This window comes from Falco biarmicus, chromosome 6 (assembly GCF_023638135.1).
Source record: "Falco biarmicus isolate bFalBia1 chromosome 6, bFalBia1.pri, whole genome shotgun sequence".
NCBI lineage: Eukaryota > Metazoa > Chordata > Aves > Falconiformes > Falconidae > Falco > Falco biarmicus.
This window is the reverse complement of record NC_079293.1, coordinates 56,280,947-56,301,819: the sequence shown is the minus strand read 5'-3', so window position 1 is coordinate 56,301,819 and position 20,873 is coordinate 56,280,947. Positions and strand designations below refer to the sequence as shown.

General features: G+C 36.2%; 1 protein-coding gene across 1 annotated transcript in view; it reads left to right on the top strand.

The window, feature by feature from the left end:
• Positions 1-20,873, top strand: part of LAMA2 (laminin subunit alpha 2) — a 377,372-nt gene that overhangs the window by 162,430 nt on the left and 194,069 nt on the right. The window contains exons 11-12 of the mRNA XM_056344337.1: positions 3,010-3,150; positions 4,506-4,679. Coding sequence (XP_056200312.1) covers positions 3,010-3,150; positions 4,506-4,679 — 315 coding nt within the window. The remainder of the gene's footprint in view (positions 1-3,009; positions 3,151-4,505; positions 4,680-20,873) is intronic.

Sequence of the window (20,873 nt, the reverse complement as noted above, 5' to 3'; positions counted from 1 at the left end):
ATATATTGATAGTATATGGAATAAAAAAAAATTAAAACATGCATCCATTTCTAATAAAATACCTACTGACCAGTAATGCTTTCAAAATGGTGGTGCTCTGTAAGTCATAGTTTAGTAAGTAAACCATGAATACGCCCAAAGGGCAACTTACTGTACTGTGGGTCAGTTTTTCTGTGTCATACTTCTGGGATTTTCCATCCAGCGTTTAATTAACAGAATTAGTCACAAATGTGAATTTAAAAAGCCTTACATTACATCCTTATATACAAGAATGTACAAAAAATAATTCAGTCTATCTGCATGCACACATAAAGCTCTGATGTGACAACTGAACAGCGCTGAAATCTGCTCAGAAAATTAACCTTTTCTTCACTTTATGTAACAGCCACATGCTCTCTATCAGAAATAAGATCAATCCATATCACAGTTCTAATTCCTTAACTATCAAGTCTAGAAGATCAGAAAAGGGGTTCTTTTGCTATATTCTGACTTGAAAGGGAGCTTTGATGAACGTGTCACGTGCTATATACAAGACAACCACTGCTTAATTATTTTTATTATTATTACATTATTTGTGTAGTGCTGAACTGACCTGTTAGTACCGTCAGACCAAAATGAACAAGAATAGAATAGAGATAATTGTTCCTAACCCAGAGAATTCTCACTACATACGCATTTTCCTTGATGTTCATCCTTTGTCTCCTTTCTGCTCCTCTAATCTCTTTTTAAATGCTTGTAGGGGGAAAATTATACTCTTTGCAGATAGCTGAGATACAGATACGTACACACATCTGTTTTCACTAGCAATCTTCAAATTCAAGTCAAAGCAGATTATGGTCAAAGGGACACTGAAATCATCAGATTAGTTATGCTCCACATGAAGAATAAAGTGGGATGTCTGGACAAGTTAATAGCAGGTCTTAGGAAATATGCTTCCTTTCTTTTAATCACATATTTCAATTACATATGATGAGCTGTAAATTTACTAAAGAGAGTTTTCTTGTAAAGGAAATTGACTGCTGAAGAACAGTTCTAACTGTAAGCAGCAAAATGCAACAAAGTGGGTATTAGTTTGATCTTTACCATATCAAGCAGAGTAAACTAAAGTACAGAAATGGGAGGGACGAGTGTAGATGCTTGTTTTTTCACTAATCTCAGAGAGCTTTCTGAAGGTATATGTTCAGTCTCACATTTACATAATTTAAAACTGGACTGAACACAATATTCAGAAATAAATGAGGCTGTAGAAACATTGCTTCATCAGCTGGAGGATAGGTTAGATCTCCTTTCCAACTTCAGCTTCTATATATCTATTATTTAGCGAATTTGCTGACCACTCAATAGAATTACACAGGTTTTACTCACCAATTACATGTTTGTGACTGCAGAGTAGGGCAGCTTTTCATTTCAACACATACTTTTGCTTTGCGGCTCCTTTATTTTCCCCTTCCTACTCTGCACACACTAAGTACATCAGCAAAGTCTGAAACTTTTGGGACCAGTGTTCATAATTCTAGTTTCTAGAATTGTGCATGAGAGCATTTACATGCCTGTGAGCTCCCAAACATTACCCACATTGTTTTTCATATGAAGCATGAGTAGCTTGATGATTTCACCATACCTTTGGCAATAATATGCCTTGATTAATCCTGAGATTGCTAGTGAAAATGTAAAAATACCATTCTTGAAATTAAGGAGATGTTGGAGTTAAAAGTAACTGCCTGGTAGCATTGAGTTGTATTAAAGAGATTTTTGGTTTGTTGAACAGGTTCTATATGATGTTGAGGGGAACACGAATACAGCACAGCAACAGAGACAGAGCAAAGATATTTTGCTAAACATGTTACTGTATAATTAGTGGTGAAAACCTATTTACATTTTCATTTTATCTCATCGATTACCTGTCCTTACCCCTTTCCCCTCATTGTTCCAATTTTCTTTTAATCCGCTTGTGCTGTCCTTTCTCCCCATACTTCCACATGCTTTGCCCTGCTTTTTCCATCCTTCCTAGATCTTAAACAGGAGGCCATCAAATGGATTTTGGTGAATTTACTTCAGAGCTGTGTATTTCAAGCAATTATAGACTACACAGTGTGGGCAGGCTTTCTATAATGTGTTCATTCTTTGTTGACATAGAGCCAACAATCCTGTGTGCATACAATAGAGCACTGTCTCCAGGATTAAAGAGACTGTATAGAACGCTTCTGAAAGTGAAAGAATATTATGGGCTATCTTGGGAAAAATACTGAATTACTAAGCCAGTAACACAGCATGAGCCTTTTGCAGTGTACTCCTTATAGAAAAGCTAGCTTTATCTTTGCCTATAGGACAAATTGGTTTATTGTGTAAGGCAGCAGGACTTAATGCACAACACGAGCTTTCTCTGAAAAATGAAATTGCCAAATGCTAATAGAATTCTTCATGTGTGTTTAGTGCCTGGCTTTCTGTGGTGGGAGAGTCTGTAAACCTGACTGCATGGCCGGCAAACATATGTAGTTATGGAAAGAGGAAATGCAGCCCTTTTAACACTTGGATTTAGCCTGAATTCAGCTATTAATGATAGACCAATGAAAAACAAGTATGCTGAATGATTAGTACAACTACTACTATATACCTGTAGTTTGCATCAGTTGGGCATCCACAGGTTTTATCAGCCATACTTTCAAACTACAGTCGAGGCTGTAACATTGTGCCAATACTTCCTTCCCCTCCAAGACTCTTAAGTATAAAGGAGGTAAATCAGATTAGTCCCTGAAATTAAGTATGTCCATTCATGCAGAAGAAAACTTAAAAATCTTACAATGTTCATATTCTATGTCCTGTTATTTACATGCAGCCATAGTGATTTTTATTATGTAGAGTATTTGCTACTGGTACTCACAAATAAGAATAGTCTTTCCTATGAACGTCTTTACAGTCCTGCATTTATACTCTTCTGCAGAGTATAAAGCTGGTGATCTCAAGTTCTATCCATGACAACTGAAATAATATTCTAATGTGCATTTCCAGGAACATGTTGAAGGTGAAAACTGTGATCTTTGCAAACCAGGTTTCTTCAATCTGCAGCAAAATAATCCCAAAGGCTGTGAGGAATGTTTCTGCTCTGGGAAAACAAACATCTGCACACACTCTCATCTTACCTACGGAAGTGTAAGAAAAATTGTACCATATCAGTACATGTCACTGGTTTTGTGGTTTTGTGTTTTGTCACTATCTATTGCCACCAGACAGTCACTGGACTGCATCTGATTATAAAGTCATGCATGTTCTTTTATGCCCCGTATATTTTTCAACTATCCAGAAGAAAATGCTTATAAGCTTTCTTTTCATTGTGAGAAAGTTTTGAAAAAGTACGGTTAAACAGTTAAAAGTGCAGAAGTTATAACAGTAAAAAATGAAGCCATGTGCCTAAACACGGTCCCGAAATATGCATGTCTAGTCAGTCTTGAGTTTAATGCAACATATCCATAGGGCAACCTCTTTTACAGGTCATTATTAAATTTCTGGACCTGAAATAATGAAGAGTTTTGAAACATTAAACGTACAACATCTTATATAAGAAAAAGGGATGCTTGCAGGGGGCATTTTGGGTGAATTTCTTTTGTGTACTGCATTCCTAGCCGAGGGTGTGAAAGGGAGATGAACCTACTTACTGTTCTTTGTGCTGTAGAAAAATATCTTTAGCCTGCAAATATACTCTAAACTTTAAGTTAGTTCTCAAAGCTCAGACGCTGATTCCACTGTAATGGATGTATGCTACATATTCATGTCTTAGATCAAGTTTGGGAAATGTATTCCAGGTCTGCTAGCTCCTGGTTTTGGCTGTATTGGTATGCTGGAAGTCTGCAAGTAAAATCATATATGCCTAGTGTGCTCATTTACATGCCAGCATCTGGAAAATTTTCTGTCCCGTGTCTGAGCTTATTTATTGTTATGCTTGTATCCAGGCTGTAGAAGCCATCCTTGTATGAACAGTGTGCTCTTCTCTGATGATTCATTTCTAGTTGTGGGATTTCAGAAATTCAAGTTCTGATGCTTTCCAGCTTTACTTTGGCTTTGTAAAAAAAGTATAGTTGAACTTGTAAGGCTTTAGAATTACAAATTATTATAAATTATGCTGTCTACAACAATCAGAAAATGTATATCTATTTGTCAGCTCATCTTCTGTGCCCCCTGTGACTCATTATTTATTGAAAATTTGTATAATATTTGGTGATATGCTTATGTTGGTATGATAGAATTTCCTCCTCGCTCTGGACCATCTGAAGCAAAGTTACTTCAAAGTACTCAGAAGTTGTAACTCCCAGTCACGTACAATAAGAGAATTTTTTGCTGTTATTACTTTGTTGTTTTGTTTGTTCCTAAACTGCTATTAATCACAAAAACCTAATCATTTTTTTTTTAAATGGAAGAATGAGAGGCTGTGACTGTTGAAATGGCTGATATCCTGATTCTCATTTTAATGTGTTTTGTTTTGTTTTGTTTTGTTTTTTCTGTCATTATAGATAGAAGACATGAATGGCTGGTATCTGACTGGCTTACCAGGTCTCATCAGGGTTAACCCCAAGCAAAAGAGGTTTGATGGGCATCAGCAGTTCAGCATCAGCAACGTGGCTGCGCGAAAAGTACTGCCACAGACTTACTATTGGAGTGCACCCAGTTCTTATTTGGGCAACAAAGTAAGTGCAGATGGTACTTACCTAAATGCTAATTTGATTTATTGAGAAAAGAAGTATGGCTTTGAAGTGGGGTGGAACTGATGGAAGGTTAAGTTGGATAGCTATTGAACCATCAAAATTACAAGCACAAAGTAGTCAGATGTATCCTTGTGAGGCAAAAAGTTAAATAGAGAAAATTAACTATCTTTGACCTTAAGCCCTCTTTGGGCTTCTGCTCTCAAGTGTTGGAGAAGTCTATATAGTTTGCAGCATTGTTTTTTGAATGAATTAGCTGATGTGTGGTTCAGCTTGTCCTGTTCTCTTTCCCCCTTGTCCTCAGCTTTGAAAACCAGTTCCCTCATCTGCTTTCCGAGATGCAAGTTGTGTATCAGATGTTGTGGGGGTGTGTTACAAAACTTTAATGTTTGGCATGAAACTTGTGTGTGGGGAGCTCTCTGCCCTAGAACTCAGAAAATGTTGTGATATTTGTGCCAGTTCTAATGCATATATTTATCCAAGTCTGCATGTGTCCATGTTTGCACGTACACACATATTCACGCCCTGCAGGTTAATTCAAAATATTTGCTTTCTAAAGTTTTGGATGCTTTAGTGGTCTGACTATCAGACTTATCACCGTTAGACTTTCTGTTATCATACATGATACCTTCATGAAAATATTATCTTTTTCCACAGAGTAGAAAGGAGGACTGAATGAGTCCTAAAGGTGAAGGAAGCTAAACAGTTTTCCATTTACCGTAACCCTGACCATGCTAAAACTTACCAGAAATGCTAACACTAATACACTTGAGCACATTTTCCTCTGTAGTCTCTTCAGGCTAGTCAACCTCTTATTTATTTATTTTCTTCCTGCTGGCTGAAAATCAACATGACAGAAGGTAAGTGAGCATGTTGAAACTAAATAGCATCATTCCAAAGAATTGGGCATCGTGTTCATGGCTATAAATTGTTAAAGATAGTCAGGTTCATTTAGGTGGGCAAGGGACAGTTTCTTCTATAATCTCCCATGTCTGGTGAACTTACCATGAGATGTGAACTGATACTTTTCCAGACAGAATTTGATCCTGCTTCTGTTCAGTGAGAAAAATAATAGTAAGAATGTGCACAAATTACTTGAATGTGGAAGATATTTTTTCAGTGTAATTTGGAGGTCCTTTGTGGTTACTTCTTTGTATGAATGAAGCAATTTGCCTTAATAACTGAATGATATAAATTTTTGATACTACAATAACACTGAATGCACTCACAAATTACCACAGTACATCTTAACTGTCAGGCTGCATCATGAAAACTGTAGTCGTAATGACATGCTTAGGCCATGTGATTTATGCTGTAGAAAGGGAAATGGAAATAGAATATTGAGAGTCCTTCTTTATAAACTCAATAAAACATTTCTCTAAATAGTTGAAACTGGATAAAACTGAATAGCTGAAACTAGATAAAACATCCTTTCTTGAGAGTGATTGCTAGCTGTGTTACAGTAGAATAATTGTTATCTCAGAGCAGGCAAGCTTCTTTAAGAATTTTTGTCTTAGCAAGTGTAGAGAACAACTTAGGAAATCTTATATCAAGTTGTACACTTTTATTGTAATTTATAAACCTTGTGTCACAGAAAATTGCCTTTACTTTTTATTGTTAAAATTACTGCTTTTAAATAGTATTCCCCAAAATAAAATTGAGTAACAAAAGGTAGGAACCATTCTGCAATTCCTAGTTTTCAAATATAGCTCAAAAATCTTATTTAAAATAATTCTTTTAAAGTTGGCATGTTGTACATATGCCTCCACAGTGTTGATTGCCATATGTGTGCTATCTGCTTGTTTTACATCCATCTCCAAATGCTTCTTTTGGATGAAAAAAGCATTATAAATAGGATGTTCCTGAGTGTGTAGTGTTTAGCTTTATTTTTCTTTTTCATCTAAATCTGGGTAACACGAGGGTATGTGATGCTGGTCTTTGATTGTGTCTCTGAGGAGACATCATAAATAACAAGATGGTACAGAATTCTTGTTTATGTCAGTGGGACAAGAACATGAGCAAATTACTTTAACATCACCATATCGTTTTAGTCTTCTAAATACATATGCTGGTACCAGAATTTATTTTTTTTGTACAAATATAGGTAAATTTTTAAAAGCCAGATATTTTACCTGTTTGACTATATAATATGCATTTGAACTGAAAAATGGAATGCTGTTTTTGATGCAGAATATGTTTGGGAGTAATCTGGAGGAATTTAATTTCCAGAAATAAAATATCTAGTGGATAATTTGGGAGAACAGGTTTAAAATGGCTAGTATTAAGGTTTTAGTAGGTATCATAAAACAGTTTATCTTCTTGCCTCCCTACCTTATCATAGCCTACTGAACTAAGGATTGCAGCAATCGTAAGGACTTGTGGTCTGTTAATGCTTCTAGTTACTGAAAATTTGTCTTGTTCTATCAACTCCAATTACATTTTAGTATTTGAAAAAAAAAAATAGTTGGTTTTGTTAGCAGTTTCTTAAATTGTTTTGACAACAGAAGTGTAAGTTTATTTTAAACCTGTATCCATGCTAAAATATTTTATAAATTTGTCTGAAAGTGTTATGAATTACATTGTGATAATATTTGATCAGAGCAATGAAAGGAAAGTGTACAATTAATAAAAACTTAGATACCAAGCTCGGCAGAATGACATTAAACACTTGTTACTTTAAAGCAGGGGTCCTCAAACTATGGCCCGTGGGCCAGATACGACCTCCCAGGGTCCTCAATCTGGCCCCCCCCGCCGGGGGCTGGGGGGGGGGAACCAAGCGGCCGCAGATGGCTGCCTGCCACTTCATCCGCGAGCCGGCCCCAGTTTAAAAAGTTTGAGGACCCCTGCTTTAAAGTCAGTGTGGAAGGGTTAGGTGTCCACAATGTTTCAGAAGTCTGACATTACATATATACTCTGCCTCTTTTCCTTTGAAACCTCAGCAAAACGCAATTTGGTAATTTGTATGCTGAGTAAAATCCATTTATCGTTAGCTGAAAGAAAACATTATATGGAACATATCTAAATAAACATATGACACCACCACCCCCCCCCATGACATGCACACGAGGGGCAGCTGGGACCACTTGAGATTTCATGAGGAAACATCCATCCATCTTTGGTTAGAGAAAGTCTTCCTGCTTTATTTTCTTTCTGGTACTGCAAATTTTAGGTTCCTCTCCCTGCTAGGGGCTAGCTTTATCCATGAAGGTGATTAACCCTGCCTCTTTAGATGGTTAGGGCATTGCCCTTGGTTAGCAGTCATAGGTTAGTTCAGACTTTAGGTGGAGGCCGTCCAGGTCTCTGAACATTGTTAGGTCTCAACACTCAGCAGACGTACTGAAAATAAATAATACATCCCCTCTAATTCCTCTATCTGAGTTTTGAGTAGATATTAATACTGCCATTACTCAGACTGCAAGGAACATCATAGAAGCCCTAAAACATCTCTGTTCAAAATCACTATTTGCTTACCTGGCATTTTACTAAGACTGAGAAGTTTCTTGTATCAAATGTTTTACAGGAGTCATTTGACCTAGCTGTACAGCATGATCCCATTCGGTATAAGTAAAGTTACTGTAATTTGGTCCTTTGTGAAGTCAGAGTATGTTGAACATTAAAGAAAAACATGCTTGGATAAAAGGCTTTATTTTTTCTCGGCAAATTTTAGCTCATCACGTTTGTCAACTCCATGGACTTCAGAAGCGACGTGCTGGATACATTGTTCTTTCTTTGACCTCTAGTTAAAACCTAGACAACAGCTGAAAGTTTTGTGTAGAGTCTGTGCACAGAAGGGACTTGTTTGACTTAACTGTCACTTCATTTATTTTGCCTGTTCTTTTATAATTAGCTGTGTAACCTATTTGCTGACTGACAGAAGCCAGTGTTGCTTTGAGTTTAGAAATGAAGACATTGTAATAAGCTTGTACAAACTTTAAAAATCAGCCCTTTAAAAGTACTCTGCTGTAGAAAGCTAAAGATTGGGAGGGGGTGAGCAGTTTTAGTGACATATTATCTATTGCAGACTGCCCAGAATACCTCATAGGATTAAATATTGAATTATAAAAAAATCGTAAGCTAGGTACTTGTGGCTTTTATGTTTATTTCCTTCCATTTGTTTTCATTTCTTAGGCAATTCTGATGCAAAAGGCAGAATAATGCAAAGCAAATTGCATTCTGCTGCTCCTGGGTGGTGGGCGTGGGGGTGGGGGGAGGGAGTTGAAACCCAGAACATAAAGAAGTGTAAACAATACAATAATCAGCTGGAACAGAAATGCCAGGATCAATTGTCCTAAATTATTAATGCATCTAAACCCAGAAAGCTTCATCTAGTATTGTCATAGTTTCAGATCTCAAGACGTTCTTGTTCATAGGATGTGATAGAGTTAGATAGATCCACAACTCTTTTTCTTGCTTTTTCTACCTGCCTCAAAAAGGAGAACAAGATGCAAATTAACATATTGTTGGAAGCTACCTTTTTTCTACCATCAATTTGTTTTGAAATTCATTGGCCTTCTGAAAAGCAATCATATGTGTGACCTATCCTACATAATTCCAACGCTCAGCTCTGTCTTAAATTTAGCCAGCAGACTGATTTTTTTGAGCATGTATCTGTATTGCTTTTATTGTCAGGGAAGCAAAGCAGTGAAATTTAGGTGAGCTGATGTGATCTCTCTTTGTGCACCTTTATAAGATACTTCTTGCTTTCAGCTGGTTATATGGACATTTTAGGCCCTTATGTAGAAGTTTTGGTTCCCTAGTGCAGACGGGTTGTTCCAGTCTAAGCAGGCCGCCATTAAGTAACATAATGGCAGTGCTTGAAGCATCTGCTGTGTGAGGGATTTCCCTGCAGTGATGACAAGTCCAGTACTTCATGACATGCCTTTTTTATACCCCCTGCACAGAAATTAATTTCAGCCCCAGATTTGAATGTGTAATAACGAACATCTCCAAGCTTGCAAAAGTAAATTGGGGGTCAAGTAGGGAATGTGATCCTCAAGTGTAAGGCATAATATATAAAAAACAGGTTTTAGTGGACATGTATTGAGTCTTAACTTTTTGTAAGTTTGAGTGGGATAAAATAGTTGTTATATGCACGTTACCCATATTTCTAAAAGAAACAGTAATAGGCATCAGCAGCCCATAGTATGCAAGAAATCTCAATTCAGTGTAACAAATGACCCTAAAGTTGCTGCAGATCCTCAGATATTTTTAGTGTCAAAAAGCCAACACATGGCAGAAAATTAAAATGATTAAAATGAACCTAAAGAAAAGCATATTTTGTAAAGACAGCTACTTCAGTATCTTTTGTCTTTCACATTTGAATGCATTCTTCTGATAAAAAGCTGGTTTAGTTTATCGACATGTTTTAATTTTTTACCAAGTAGACCTTAAACTAATATAAATAATGTAATTTTATTTCAAATCACAATCTAGGTTGCCTTGACTGAAGTTTAGTCACCATGGCAATCAGACAGTCAACAGTATGAAGATGTCTTCAACTTATACCAAATGTGCTGTCTATTTTATTAGCACTTACTTCTCTGTAGCTTCTAAAAATTGAGATGATAAGGAAATTCAGATACTGAAAGGATGAGACAAACATAGCAAGAATGCAAGTGAAAAGCAAAGCATTTTAAAGTTCTGAACCACAGCTGACTGATGCTTCATTTAAGTTTACTTAATTTGTATTACATGATTGGGTTTAGATTCTTTATGTTTGCTGAAATATTCTCTCAGAGTGGCACCATGAAGGCGGTAGGTCTGCATTTTTTCACAGCTGTGGCTAGGCAAATTTTGCTTGATCCCCAGTACAAACCGGAACAATTTCAGGACTGTCCTATTTGGGATTCAGCTACCCATGACTGTAAAGAACCACCAAGACATAAGTAAATTTTGCACACTTTGTTCCTCATTAATGCTTTTAATGATGTTTGGATAGCCTGTTGGGACAGTTCAAGTACAGCCATTATTGTGATTGCAAGGAAAACTAAGGATGCCCAGTAGACCGTTAAGGCCTCTTTGCGCCTTGGAAATGAGTTGACAGGACTGAGAATCTGGCTAGCTGAGTCCACTGACTACAGTATTTCATGTATCCCATGATACATTTAATTTCTTTTTGCTAAGATCATCTTATACTACTGTAGAGAAAAGAGGAAATTTATTGTTGGTGAAATTATTTCATAAATCTCAAGTGTCCTTTGTGTTACCTGCCTGGCCAAGTCTGCCTTGAAGGCAAATGTTTTAACCAATAGTGGCAGCTGAAAAATGGAGAAACAAGCAAGAAATAAAGTAGTTTCACAAAAGAAGGGATGTGAATGCTGGAGAGAGAATATTGAGGGGTGTTAGGAAATAATGAAGAAGAAAGTAAATTGGAGAATATGCTTGCCAGATTGAAAAGTCTTACTGTTCTTGTCTCTGATCCCAGATACTAAAATACTGGAGTCCAAAAAAGCAGAAGAAAAAAGGAAAAAAGGGCTTTGACTTGGAAAGAAATTATGTATCTGGCAAATGTACTGAGGGCTAATCAACATGCAAAGAAGCATGGTTATGGTGATTCCTGCGCTAAAGAGAGCTACATTGAACAGTAGTTACTTAAGACTGCAATGGAAAACTGAAGTTTATGAAAGGGAGGATAGATGGGTGTGTTGTTCCTCTTGTATGCTAAGTATTACTTCAGCAAATAAACATTTGCTTAGAAAATTATATTTGAAATTCCTTGCTGATCAAAAGTTACCTGGAAGTAAAGGGTTTAATGGCATTTTACTCAACTTATGTGCTTGTATTAATCAGAATTTATAGTCCAGGCATGTAGTTGATACTGGGTTGCACAGGAGTGTGATGAAGGAATCTATGCCCATCATTGAAATGATGTAAATAAGAGCTACTGAAAGATCATTCTCAAAGTACGATCACCACAGAGAGGTAGTGTTTAGTTCAGTTTCCAGATTTCCCTTATGAATGATTGGGTTGCCATTTCTGTTTGATTTACCTGCCTCTTCCCCAGTTTACTTTAAATTTAAATCAATTACGAAAACTTGAAGTGGAATATAATTGAAATTGAGTTTATAACTGATTACTAAAACTGCATGATGCCACTGAGCTTTAGTATTGTAGTTCTGTGGTATTCAACTTTTGCTTTCTGCCACAAAAAGGGAGTATGCAGAAGGGCAAAACTACTGAGAATTTCTGATGGTGCACAAGGGAAACAGCCTTTTCTGCAAACCATTTGTAGTACTTTCAGTTGGTGCTATATTGTTTTTGAAGTCTGCCATGCTCAGCAGCGTCTGACAGTCTCAAAACATTCTTGACATGCAGCTTCTCTACAAGATGGATAAATGCCATTATGTCAATTTTACATATAGAAATTAGCATTGCTTTTCTTCTCGTCTGTCTTCAGAAACTAAGTTTTGGTGCCTAAACTTGACTGACAAACTTTACCTTATGTCATTAAGAAGTTTTAAAACCAAGCCAGTGTAGCACAGGTGCACAAATCCAAGCACTAGTCACCTGTGTACAGATGCAATTCAGAGGTATATGCACATGACTGTGTGACACATGTTTGTATGGATGTTGTGAATTTTTAAGGAGTTTATAGATCTGAGAGACCTAATCCAACTAACTTTGTTAATAGCATTTTACATCTATATCATTAACAAAAAGACTGTATATTTGTACAACAAAATATTGGCAGGAGTCACTCATTTTTTAACACACAAAGCATTGTTACTAACTATAGTATAGTTAGTATAGAGTATAGAAAAAGGGAGAGCGGTTTATTAATGGTTGAAAATGGTACAAATTCAATTAAGATATCGTTAGTGAAAGAATACTCAAACTGACACTCAAAGTGTATCCAAAGAGCTACTTTTTAATTTTATTTTATGTTTGTTTGTAGGGAGAAGTAACCAGTTCCACAATTAATTATAATAAAAATTAAATGAGTAATTTTCTAAAATCTATATATTCGTGACTTTTTTCATAAATGGTTGGTAACTGGTAGGGCCATTATGCTGTGAGTGCCTTACAAACTCTAATTTTCAGAGGGAGATATTCCATACTTACTGAATTTCAAGTGTGTCATCCAAAAATTATCAAAATTATCACTTTTGTTTATTTCACTTTTAATAAGAAAAAGACTGAGAAAGGGAGACCACCAGATAGTCTGATATGAACATAATATTTTAACATCCATGCTGGGTCTGGCTGGGCTGAAGTTAACTTTCTTCCTAGTGGTGTGTGTGGTGTTGTGCTTTGCATTTATTGCTAAAACAGTGTTGGTAACACACCAGTCTTTTGGCTCTTGCTGAACAGAGCTTGCACAGCATCAAGGCTTTCTCTCCAGCCCTTCCCACTAATTCATGTCTTTTTACCATCCTTCTGTTTTCTCCCAGTCCCGTGGAAGAGAGGAGTGAGAGTTAGGTGGGTGTTTGTCTGCTGGCCAGGGCCAACCCACCACACCTCCACTGAAACTGATGGAAGAAATAGAATCTTAAAGCCTCTGACAATGCAGCGGTCACAAAGGAAGTTTTCAGTATGGCTGCAATATGCTGACAAAGAATCAAACAATGAAATGGTAACCAGAACTGACAGGAAAGTAGCACAATAGTGATCAGAAGCTTGAATTATTGGTTTAAACTTGTCTTTTCATAGACTCATTCTAAACGTTTTCGTATTGTGACTCATGCTTTTATCCAATACCTGAACAGAGTATGAAGCATCTTTTAAATCCTGTAGGTCCTGTGTCTTGTGTACGTTATTCCCTCTATCTCATCTACCTTATCATTACCTGATTGCTAAAGACTTCTGAATGGATCCATATTGCTTTGTTAAATCTCTAGAAGACAAAACGAGCTCCATTACTTTACGTTCCTATTAAGTTTACATACTATAAGCAGGTCTTCAGCAGGAGAGAATGATGGAGGCAAAGATTTTCTTTTCCGGAGAGAGATGCTAGCTAACTACAACAAAGTTCTTTAGAAAGCAAAGCTTAGTGGAAATTTTAAACATTCAGTAAGTGTCTGTAAGTGAGAGTTGACCTCACTACAGAATGAATTTACCTTTGTCTTCCTAGACCCAAGAGATGAAAGGGTTAAGACCAGATATTTGGCGTATTGAAGGGATAATCATGTGCTAGAACTGCAGCCTGAACTGTGATGAATTATTAAACAAGTGGTTTGTTGGGTGATTGAATTTTACCTGTGAAGCCCTGCTAGTCTCCTTGAGGCACATCCAGAGCTAACTGAATTGAGCCAATTAGGCTGACTGTCTTTTCAATGAGTTGTGACCTATCAATGGTAATAGCTTATTGTGATGATAAATGAACCCATCTCTCAAACTGAAGCCTGAGTACACAGTTCAGCAGTTTCCCTGAATCATAGGGCCATTACCTATCAACTTCAGATTGACAGAAGCAACAGCAATGAGAGCAGATAGCATGCCTGAGTAAGCAAGATGATTGTTTTACCCAAATGAATATATTTGCACTTATTTTTGGTGAGGTTGTTTTGTGGTGGGTTTTTTTTGGGGGGTGGGGTGGTAATGAGCGTGTCTGAACATTCCATATTTCGCTAGAAGTACCTAACATTTCTCACAATATTTGTAGTACCGGCCCTGTCTCCTGAGATGGCTGGATGATTTTCTGATTGGTATCTACATGCCTTTCAGTCTCAGAGGCACTCTGTATTATGAAACAGGTGAATCCTTTTTTCTAATTGAAGACTTTGTTTTATTCGTTTGGCCCTCTTAGCCCCATAAATTTATTTTCCAGGGTAATTTCCTCAGAAAAATAAGCAAACGAGAGGAACTTTAACATTACCAGTATTTTTCATTATTTTATTACAAGCTTTTGAAACCTTTAAGTATCAAATATCATTAAATACTTAGACAATTATGGACCAGTTCCATGGCTAGTGTAACACTTTTTTTTTTCTTTTGTTTTCTTTTTTTCTTTTTTTTTTTTTTTTTGAGTTAGGGAAATTTTTCACAGTGAAGGTGGTTGTTTCAACAGCTTTCTCTGTCAGTTTTCTTCTGGGCTTTTTTTGGTCTCACACCACCTCCCAACCCCCACACCCCCACGCACAGTTAAGGATTTCAAGCGTATTGTATTAAATAAAAATAACAGTGCCAGAGATACATAACTTCAATGTACTGTCCTGAAAGAAGATTTTGGTTATGACTCAATTTTAAACATGGAATTGCATAAGAGAAATGGGCATATATATTCCTAGGCCATATTGCAGTTGTCCGCAAGACAGCTGCAGCCTGCTGTGAAAGTGTGGTCTGGAGCGAGTACTCCCTTGAATGAAAGGTTTCAAGCCAGGCAGTCAGCGCAGCAATCCATGCCTCGCGTACATGCTATGCTTTGTACCAGGTTTCCTGCAGTGTGTCCTGGTAAGCCTCACTGCACTGCATACTTTGCTGCTCTGTTAGTAAGGCAAAACTTACACAATACTGCTTGCTTTGCTGTGAACTGTGTAGCACGTTTGCAGCAATATTAATGGATATAAATACTGTGAATAGTAACCCATACTTTTCCATCAATACTGTACTTCCATGCTCCAGAAAACCATAGCATAGTATTTCATTTACTTTGAAGTTTTTTTTGAAGCTCAGATGGTCAAAGTATATCATATTATAGAGGAACTTTTTCTTCTTACATATTTTACATTAAATGCAAGAATACAGTTTTAGACACAGCTAGTAGTTTTAAATGTTTGCCAAGTTTTTTTTTTTTTTAAAAAAACACACCACCCCAGATGGAAAAGTAAGAAAAAGTAAAATGAAAAAGAAAACTATCAGTATTCTGTTGTCATTAACTATAGAAACAAGATTTCCTAACTTAATAAACCTAGGCAGTCTAATAAAACTGGTGGACTGAAACTGCATTTTTTTAACTTACGAAGTAGATTTGTAACAACAGATGCCTTTAAAACTAATCAAATAAATAGATACATTGTTTGGTCAGCTGTGTCTTATTACTAAAAAGTGTGAGCTAATTCTGTTTAGTCTGCTGTGATGAAAAGTCCTTTTGAGAAAGAACTTTCTACAGTTTGTTGCTAAGATTCATTGTACATGATATGCGTGTACATTATAATGTAAATTATTCCTGTCTTTCATAGATGATGTATTAGTTCAGTTTAGGTAGATGCACAAAAATCGAGTTTTGTCACTGTCCTGTGTCTTTTGGTTTATGTCAAATGTATGATACATGTACATATACCTTTGAATACAAATAGCTTTATACATTTGCCTCATCTGTTGAGCAAAAATAAGAATATATGACACAAAGGATGCAAGAAAATAAAACTAGCCACATGAGATTAAAAAACCGAAGAAACTTAAATATAGCCATGATCAAGGCAACCTTTCTTAAACAAATCTCAAGTTTTTATATTAAAGCTTGCTGACAACTCTTCATTAAAATTCTGGTTTGGCTTTTTCCGTCGAACATTTTCAGATTTTCTGTTAGAAAAATTGCAGTGAGATACTTTGCTTCAGATTTTGGACAGTGTCTGAGGTTTCCTGAGCTGCTGCAGTGTGCCTTTGTGGATCTGTCACTTCTATCTCCTTCATTACTGAAAAGGGGCTAGCAGTAGTAGAAAAGTTTTAACATTTAGTAACAAATACAGCAACTGAAAATGTCTTATTCCCATGATGAATATGATCAAATAGGTGACCTTACCAGTATATAATCAGATTCATTAGCAAGCCTTCCCAGAGCTACATGAAACAAAACATCCCTCTGCCTGCAACATTCAAGGATAAAAATGATAGCTGAAAGATTTGGGAGTCAAAAGAGCTCTCCAGATCTCAGAGTATCTCCTGACTCCTGCATTGAGTCTCAATTTCAAATTAAATAGAAATGAATTCACTGTTTAGTGGTGGCCTCATCAAACTATGAAACCTGTATGAAAATGTGTAAAAAACCACAGTTGTTAATACAGTTTACAGAGTTGCAAATCTAAAGCTTTTCTGAAAGTTACAGACAAAAGTCACATGGAATATTAAAAGAGCTTCAAAATTTTCAAGGCAAGTTTTTGTGAAAAAAAGAAAACCATTTTGATGAAGTTCACATACTTTATCTAAAATAATGAAAGCAGAAGATTTCTCCTTAAGTTATATTTGTTTATAAATATTTTTACTGACTCTTGTATAGTTTCAGTCTACCATCTATACATTGGCTCATAGCCGTTGATAGTATTGCTCTAGGCAAATATGAAAAACTTAGCCTTAGCTATTTTTCCTGTAGATCGGTTAGCTTCTCTATCTGCTTTCTTTCCAGTACTGTGAAGTGTTTTCTATATTTACTTTGGAGAAGTAAGATAATTCTGAGCTATCAACTGTAGATGTATTATACACAGCATTAACTTTGTTCTGATCTCGTATCGTATGTTCCAAAAAGTAAGTGCTTTTGCTTCCCTCTCATGATTTTTACATGATCGTTCTTTCAAGCTGTCTTTCAGTATTTTGGATGGCTAAATGTTGCAGGTGCTGTTTAGAAAACGATTGTTCTATAGATCTATGAAATATTTTATGACAAATCTCATTTTTTTCATGGTTGCAGCCTAAAGAACTTAAAGCAAATCTATGAAAAAGTATTTTTCTGTTTTCTTCCAAAGATTGCTAGTGGTTTTAACACCAGAAAACTTATTTACGTTATTACGTAGGTTTCCTGTATGTATTTTGCATGTTTTATTTTTGATTCAATTTAAATTTGACATTTTATGTCCGTATCTGCATAAAAGATACACAGAACGTGTAGCTATGTTCTGCTCTGTAACAAAGCAGAAGACTGTGTTTTTCAAATATGGAAATTTTAGCCAGGTTCAGTCTATCCAGGGCTTTTTGAGTTGAAGATGACCGATTATTTCCTTGATAACTTTATTAATTTTTTTCTTACGTTTAAAGAGAGGGCAGTAGTGTAAAACAGATTTTGATCTGACCTACTAAAGTCCATCTGACATTTTTACAGCACAAATTTAGTTTCATATTCAAATAACGAAATCTTGAGAGAGTTGAAAAGCTATCTATTGGATTCTCTGGGTACCAGAAACATTTCTGTGATGCTCAGAGATGTTGAGGAATATGCAGCAGATATAAATGTAAATTGCCTATAGTCAACCATGTTTTTGAAAACGACATTCCAGAGTTTCTTGCCTGTTAGAAGTGTGCTGCTTTCTAGTGTGGGAAGACCCAGTTTTCTTACATACTACAGCATGTACACTACCATTGCAGCATTTCATAAAGCACAGAAAATGCTGGTTATTTACTGGAATGTGTTCACATTGCCTGAAGAATATGGTGAATTTAAGGTTCTATTACAAAGCAGGATTTATTTTGCTCTAGGTGGGTAATGACTACCAGTTTAAAATAAGCGGATGTTAATTAATGCTTGAATACAGCAGATATTATATTAGATAATGTTGATACAATTCCACATTATTAATGAAAAGATCCATCATAATGAGTATATTACTGTCTATGCAGAATTATGATGGAATTCTTACGGAACGATAAATGACATCCATTGTAAAACCTAATGGATATCATTATGGTCAGTGTTAAAACAATGAATACCAAATGAATGAGTAACAGGGCAGAGACTAAAACTGAATTTTATTCATAAGCTATGTTGGTAAAAATGTGTAATTAGTATCTCAGATTTATGTACACATTTCAGTTAATTGTACATGTGCTTTGGGCAGTCTGGGACCATCAAGAAAATTTGAATGTCACAGCAAAAAGTTCTTAACCATTGCACGAGAAGTATGTTTTATGTAAAATATTGAAAGTACAAAGAAAATAGCGTGAATACCGCCCAAAAGACCATAAATCTTTCTTCTTTTCTTTTGTATACAAATAAACTTAACTCGAAATCCCAGCAGTATGACAATGGCAGTTAGGCAAACATTTTCTGATTGGTGTGCTTTATTGTCCTGACTATGTGAACAGAAGCATGAATGCCTAGTGACTTGAGCTGCCCTACCTCTGCTTGGGAAAGCATTCAGCATCCCACTAAAAGCAAAGGTAAAAGCACCCCACAAGGTAGCTCCAACTGCAAGTACATGGTAGGTTCATTGAGCCCCTCAAACTTCCAAGGTTCTTACAGTTGACCATAGAGAGTTCTTTGTCATTGTAAGCTCTGTGAGGGCTTCCAATAGGCTCTCTTTAATAATTAATTAGTTAACTTATTTATTTATTCCTTGTTAGGTTTTGTGCCAACTCTTCACAGGGAAATTCAAATTGCTACAAGCTCTAGAAACAATTGTGTTGTTAACAACTGGTCTAAAAACATCACATGATCCCACTGAGTTCTGTTTTTTTAGGGGGGAGAAGAGAAAAAAGTGGAGATCATAAGGGGATTATATCTGGTTAAGAGTGCGGATGTGTGATTGCATGTGGCCTAATTCTCATCTGGACAGCTAGGAAGAAAATGAAGTGTGATTTTGCCAGAGAAGTGTGGGTCATTTTTATAGGATTTTTTTGTATCTTAAAATATCTAAGGCAAATATTGTATTTTATTTTAATCTGTATTCCTTATATTAACATATATTAGCTATTCTATTACACATCTTTGATCTGTATCTCTGTTAGGTGTTCTGTGGATCTGTATCAGGTATTCTACAGTGGCTCTGAGGAAGAACTTTTACCTGCAATCCTGAGAGAAATGGAAGCACAATGTGTGTAATAAAGCAGTAAACTGCATAGATTCATACTGCAGGTCTGAGAAGAGGAATTTGTCCTGAGAGGGAGATCATAGATTAAGGTTTAGAACGACTCTTGCCAGGTACTTTTATTTGGATCTTCAGGGAAAAGGGTGTGAGATGTGATAATACATTACCTTTTGAGTATGTAGCTATTATTATTATCATAAGGCACCGAAAGAAAGGTTTATACTTCCAGTTCTTGACATAGAATCATAAACCATCACTACCTTACTGAGGAAAGGTCTGAGAATATAATAATATCTATACTCTACCACAGGAAAGTCTGTCCAGCCCAGTAGTCTGTTCAATCACAGTTATCAACAGCAAATGCCAAGGGAAGAGTGTAACAAGCAGGCAAGGGTATAGTGATACTGCATCACATATTTTCATAACCTCAACCAACCTGTAGCCTGAGTACCTCTGAACTGATGGAGATGTTTTTGGATTTAATGACCTTCATTCATCCTAGCCTCACATTAAAACCTTTATCACAGGGAGATGTAGCAATAAATGAGGGTCTTGTCTGGGCCAGCAGGTCTGGTTCTGTGGCAGCGCACTCCACATCCTGCCTTCTGCCATTGTTATTCGATTTTGAATTGTTTCTGAAAAATAGTTTGTATGGGAAAACCCAGGAGATCAAAATGTTTTTTGTGTAATCTCAGTTGCACTATTAAGTGTTCTTTATTTATTTAAGTAAAAAGAGTGTTTTTGTAATAGGTCTTGGTGCTGTTTTACTCTGTCTATTTATGCTGGCAAGTCAGGTAAGTGGTCTGGAGGCAAAGTCACCTGTATCTTGTAAAGAAATGTGGGTATTTGCCAAAGCACAAACTACTATATTTGCTTCTCATCCACCTGCTTACACTGTAAATGGCTATTATATTTGAAACGGATCAGAAAAAAGGGAAAATATTTTGAGATTATATTATATAGAATCATAGAATAATTTAGGTTGGAAAAGATCTTTAAGATCAAGGCCAACCATTAACCCAGGACTGTCAAGTCCATCACTAAACCATGTCCCTAAGCACCACATCTACATGTTTTTTAAACACCTCCAGGGATGGTGATTCTGCCACCTCCCTGGGCAGCCTGTTCCAATGAAACGAAATTATGCTTGAAATACATGAAAAAATACTTGAAAGAAAATTTCCTCCAGTGCTTGTAGGAAAATCCTTTTAAATGTCTCTTTTCCAAGGATGAGTTATTTCTGCCTTCACATTATAATCTTCTGCTAATTCGTTAAAACAGTTATGTTACATTTATTAGAATATGTATGTCCTTGGGTTTAATGCATTAAGAATTTTTAATCCTCTCTTTGATTCAGGTTAGTATCAAAATAAATGAAGGAACAAACATATTGTTATTACTCTTCTAATTTTTGTGATTATACCGCACACTACATTTTTGTACTGAAGTATATAAAAAGCAGTGAGCCCTGGAAAGTGATTTGAGCCAGTATTAAAATAGCTAAATA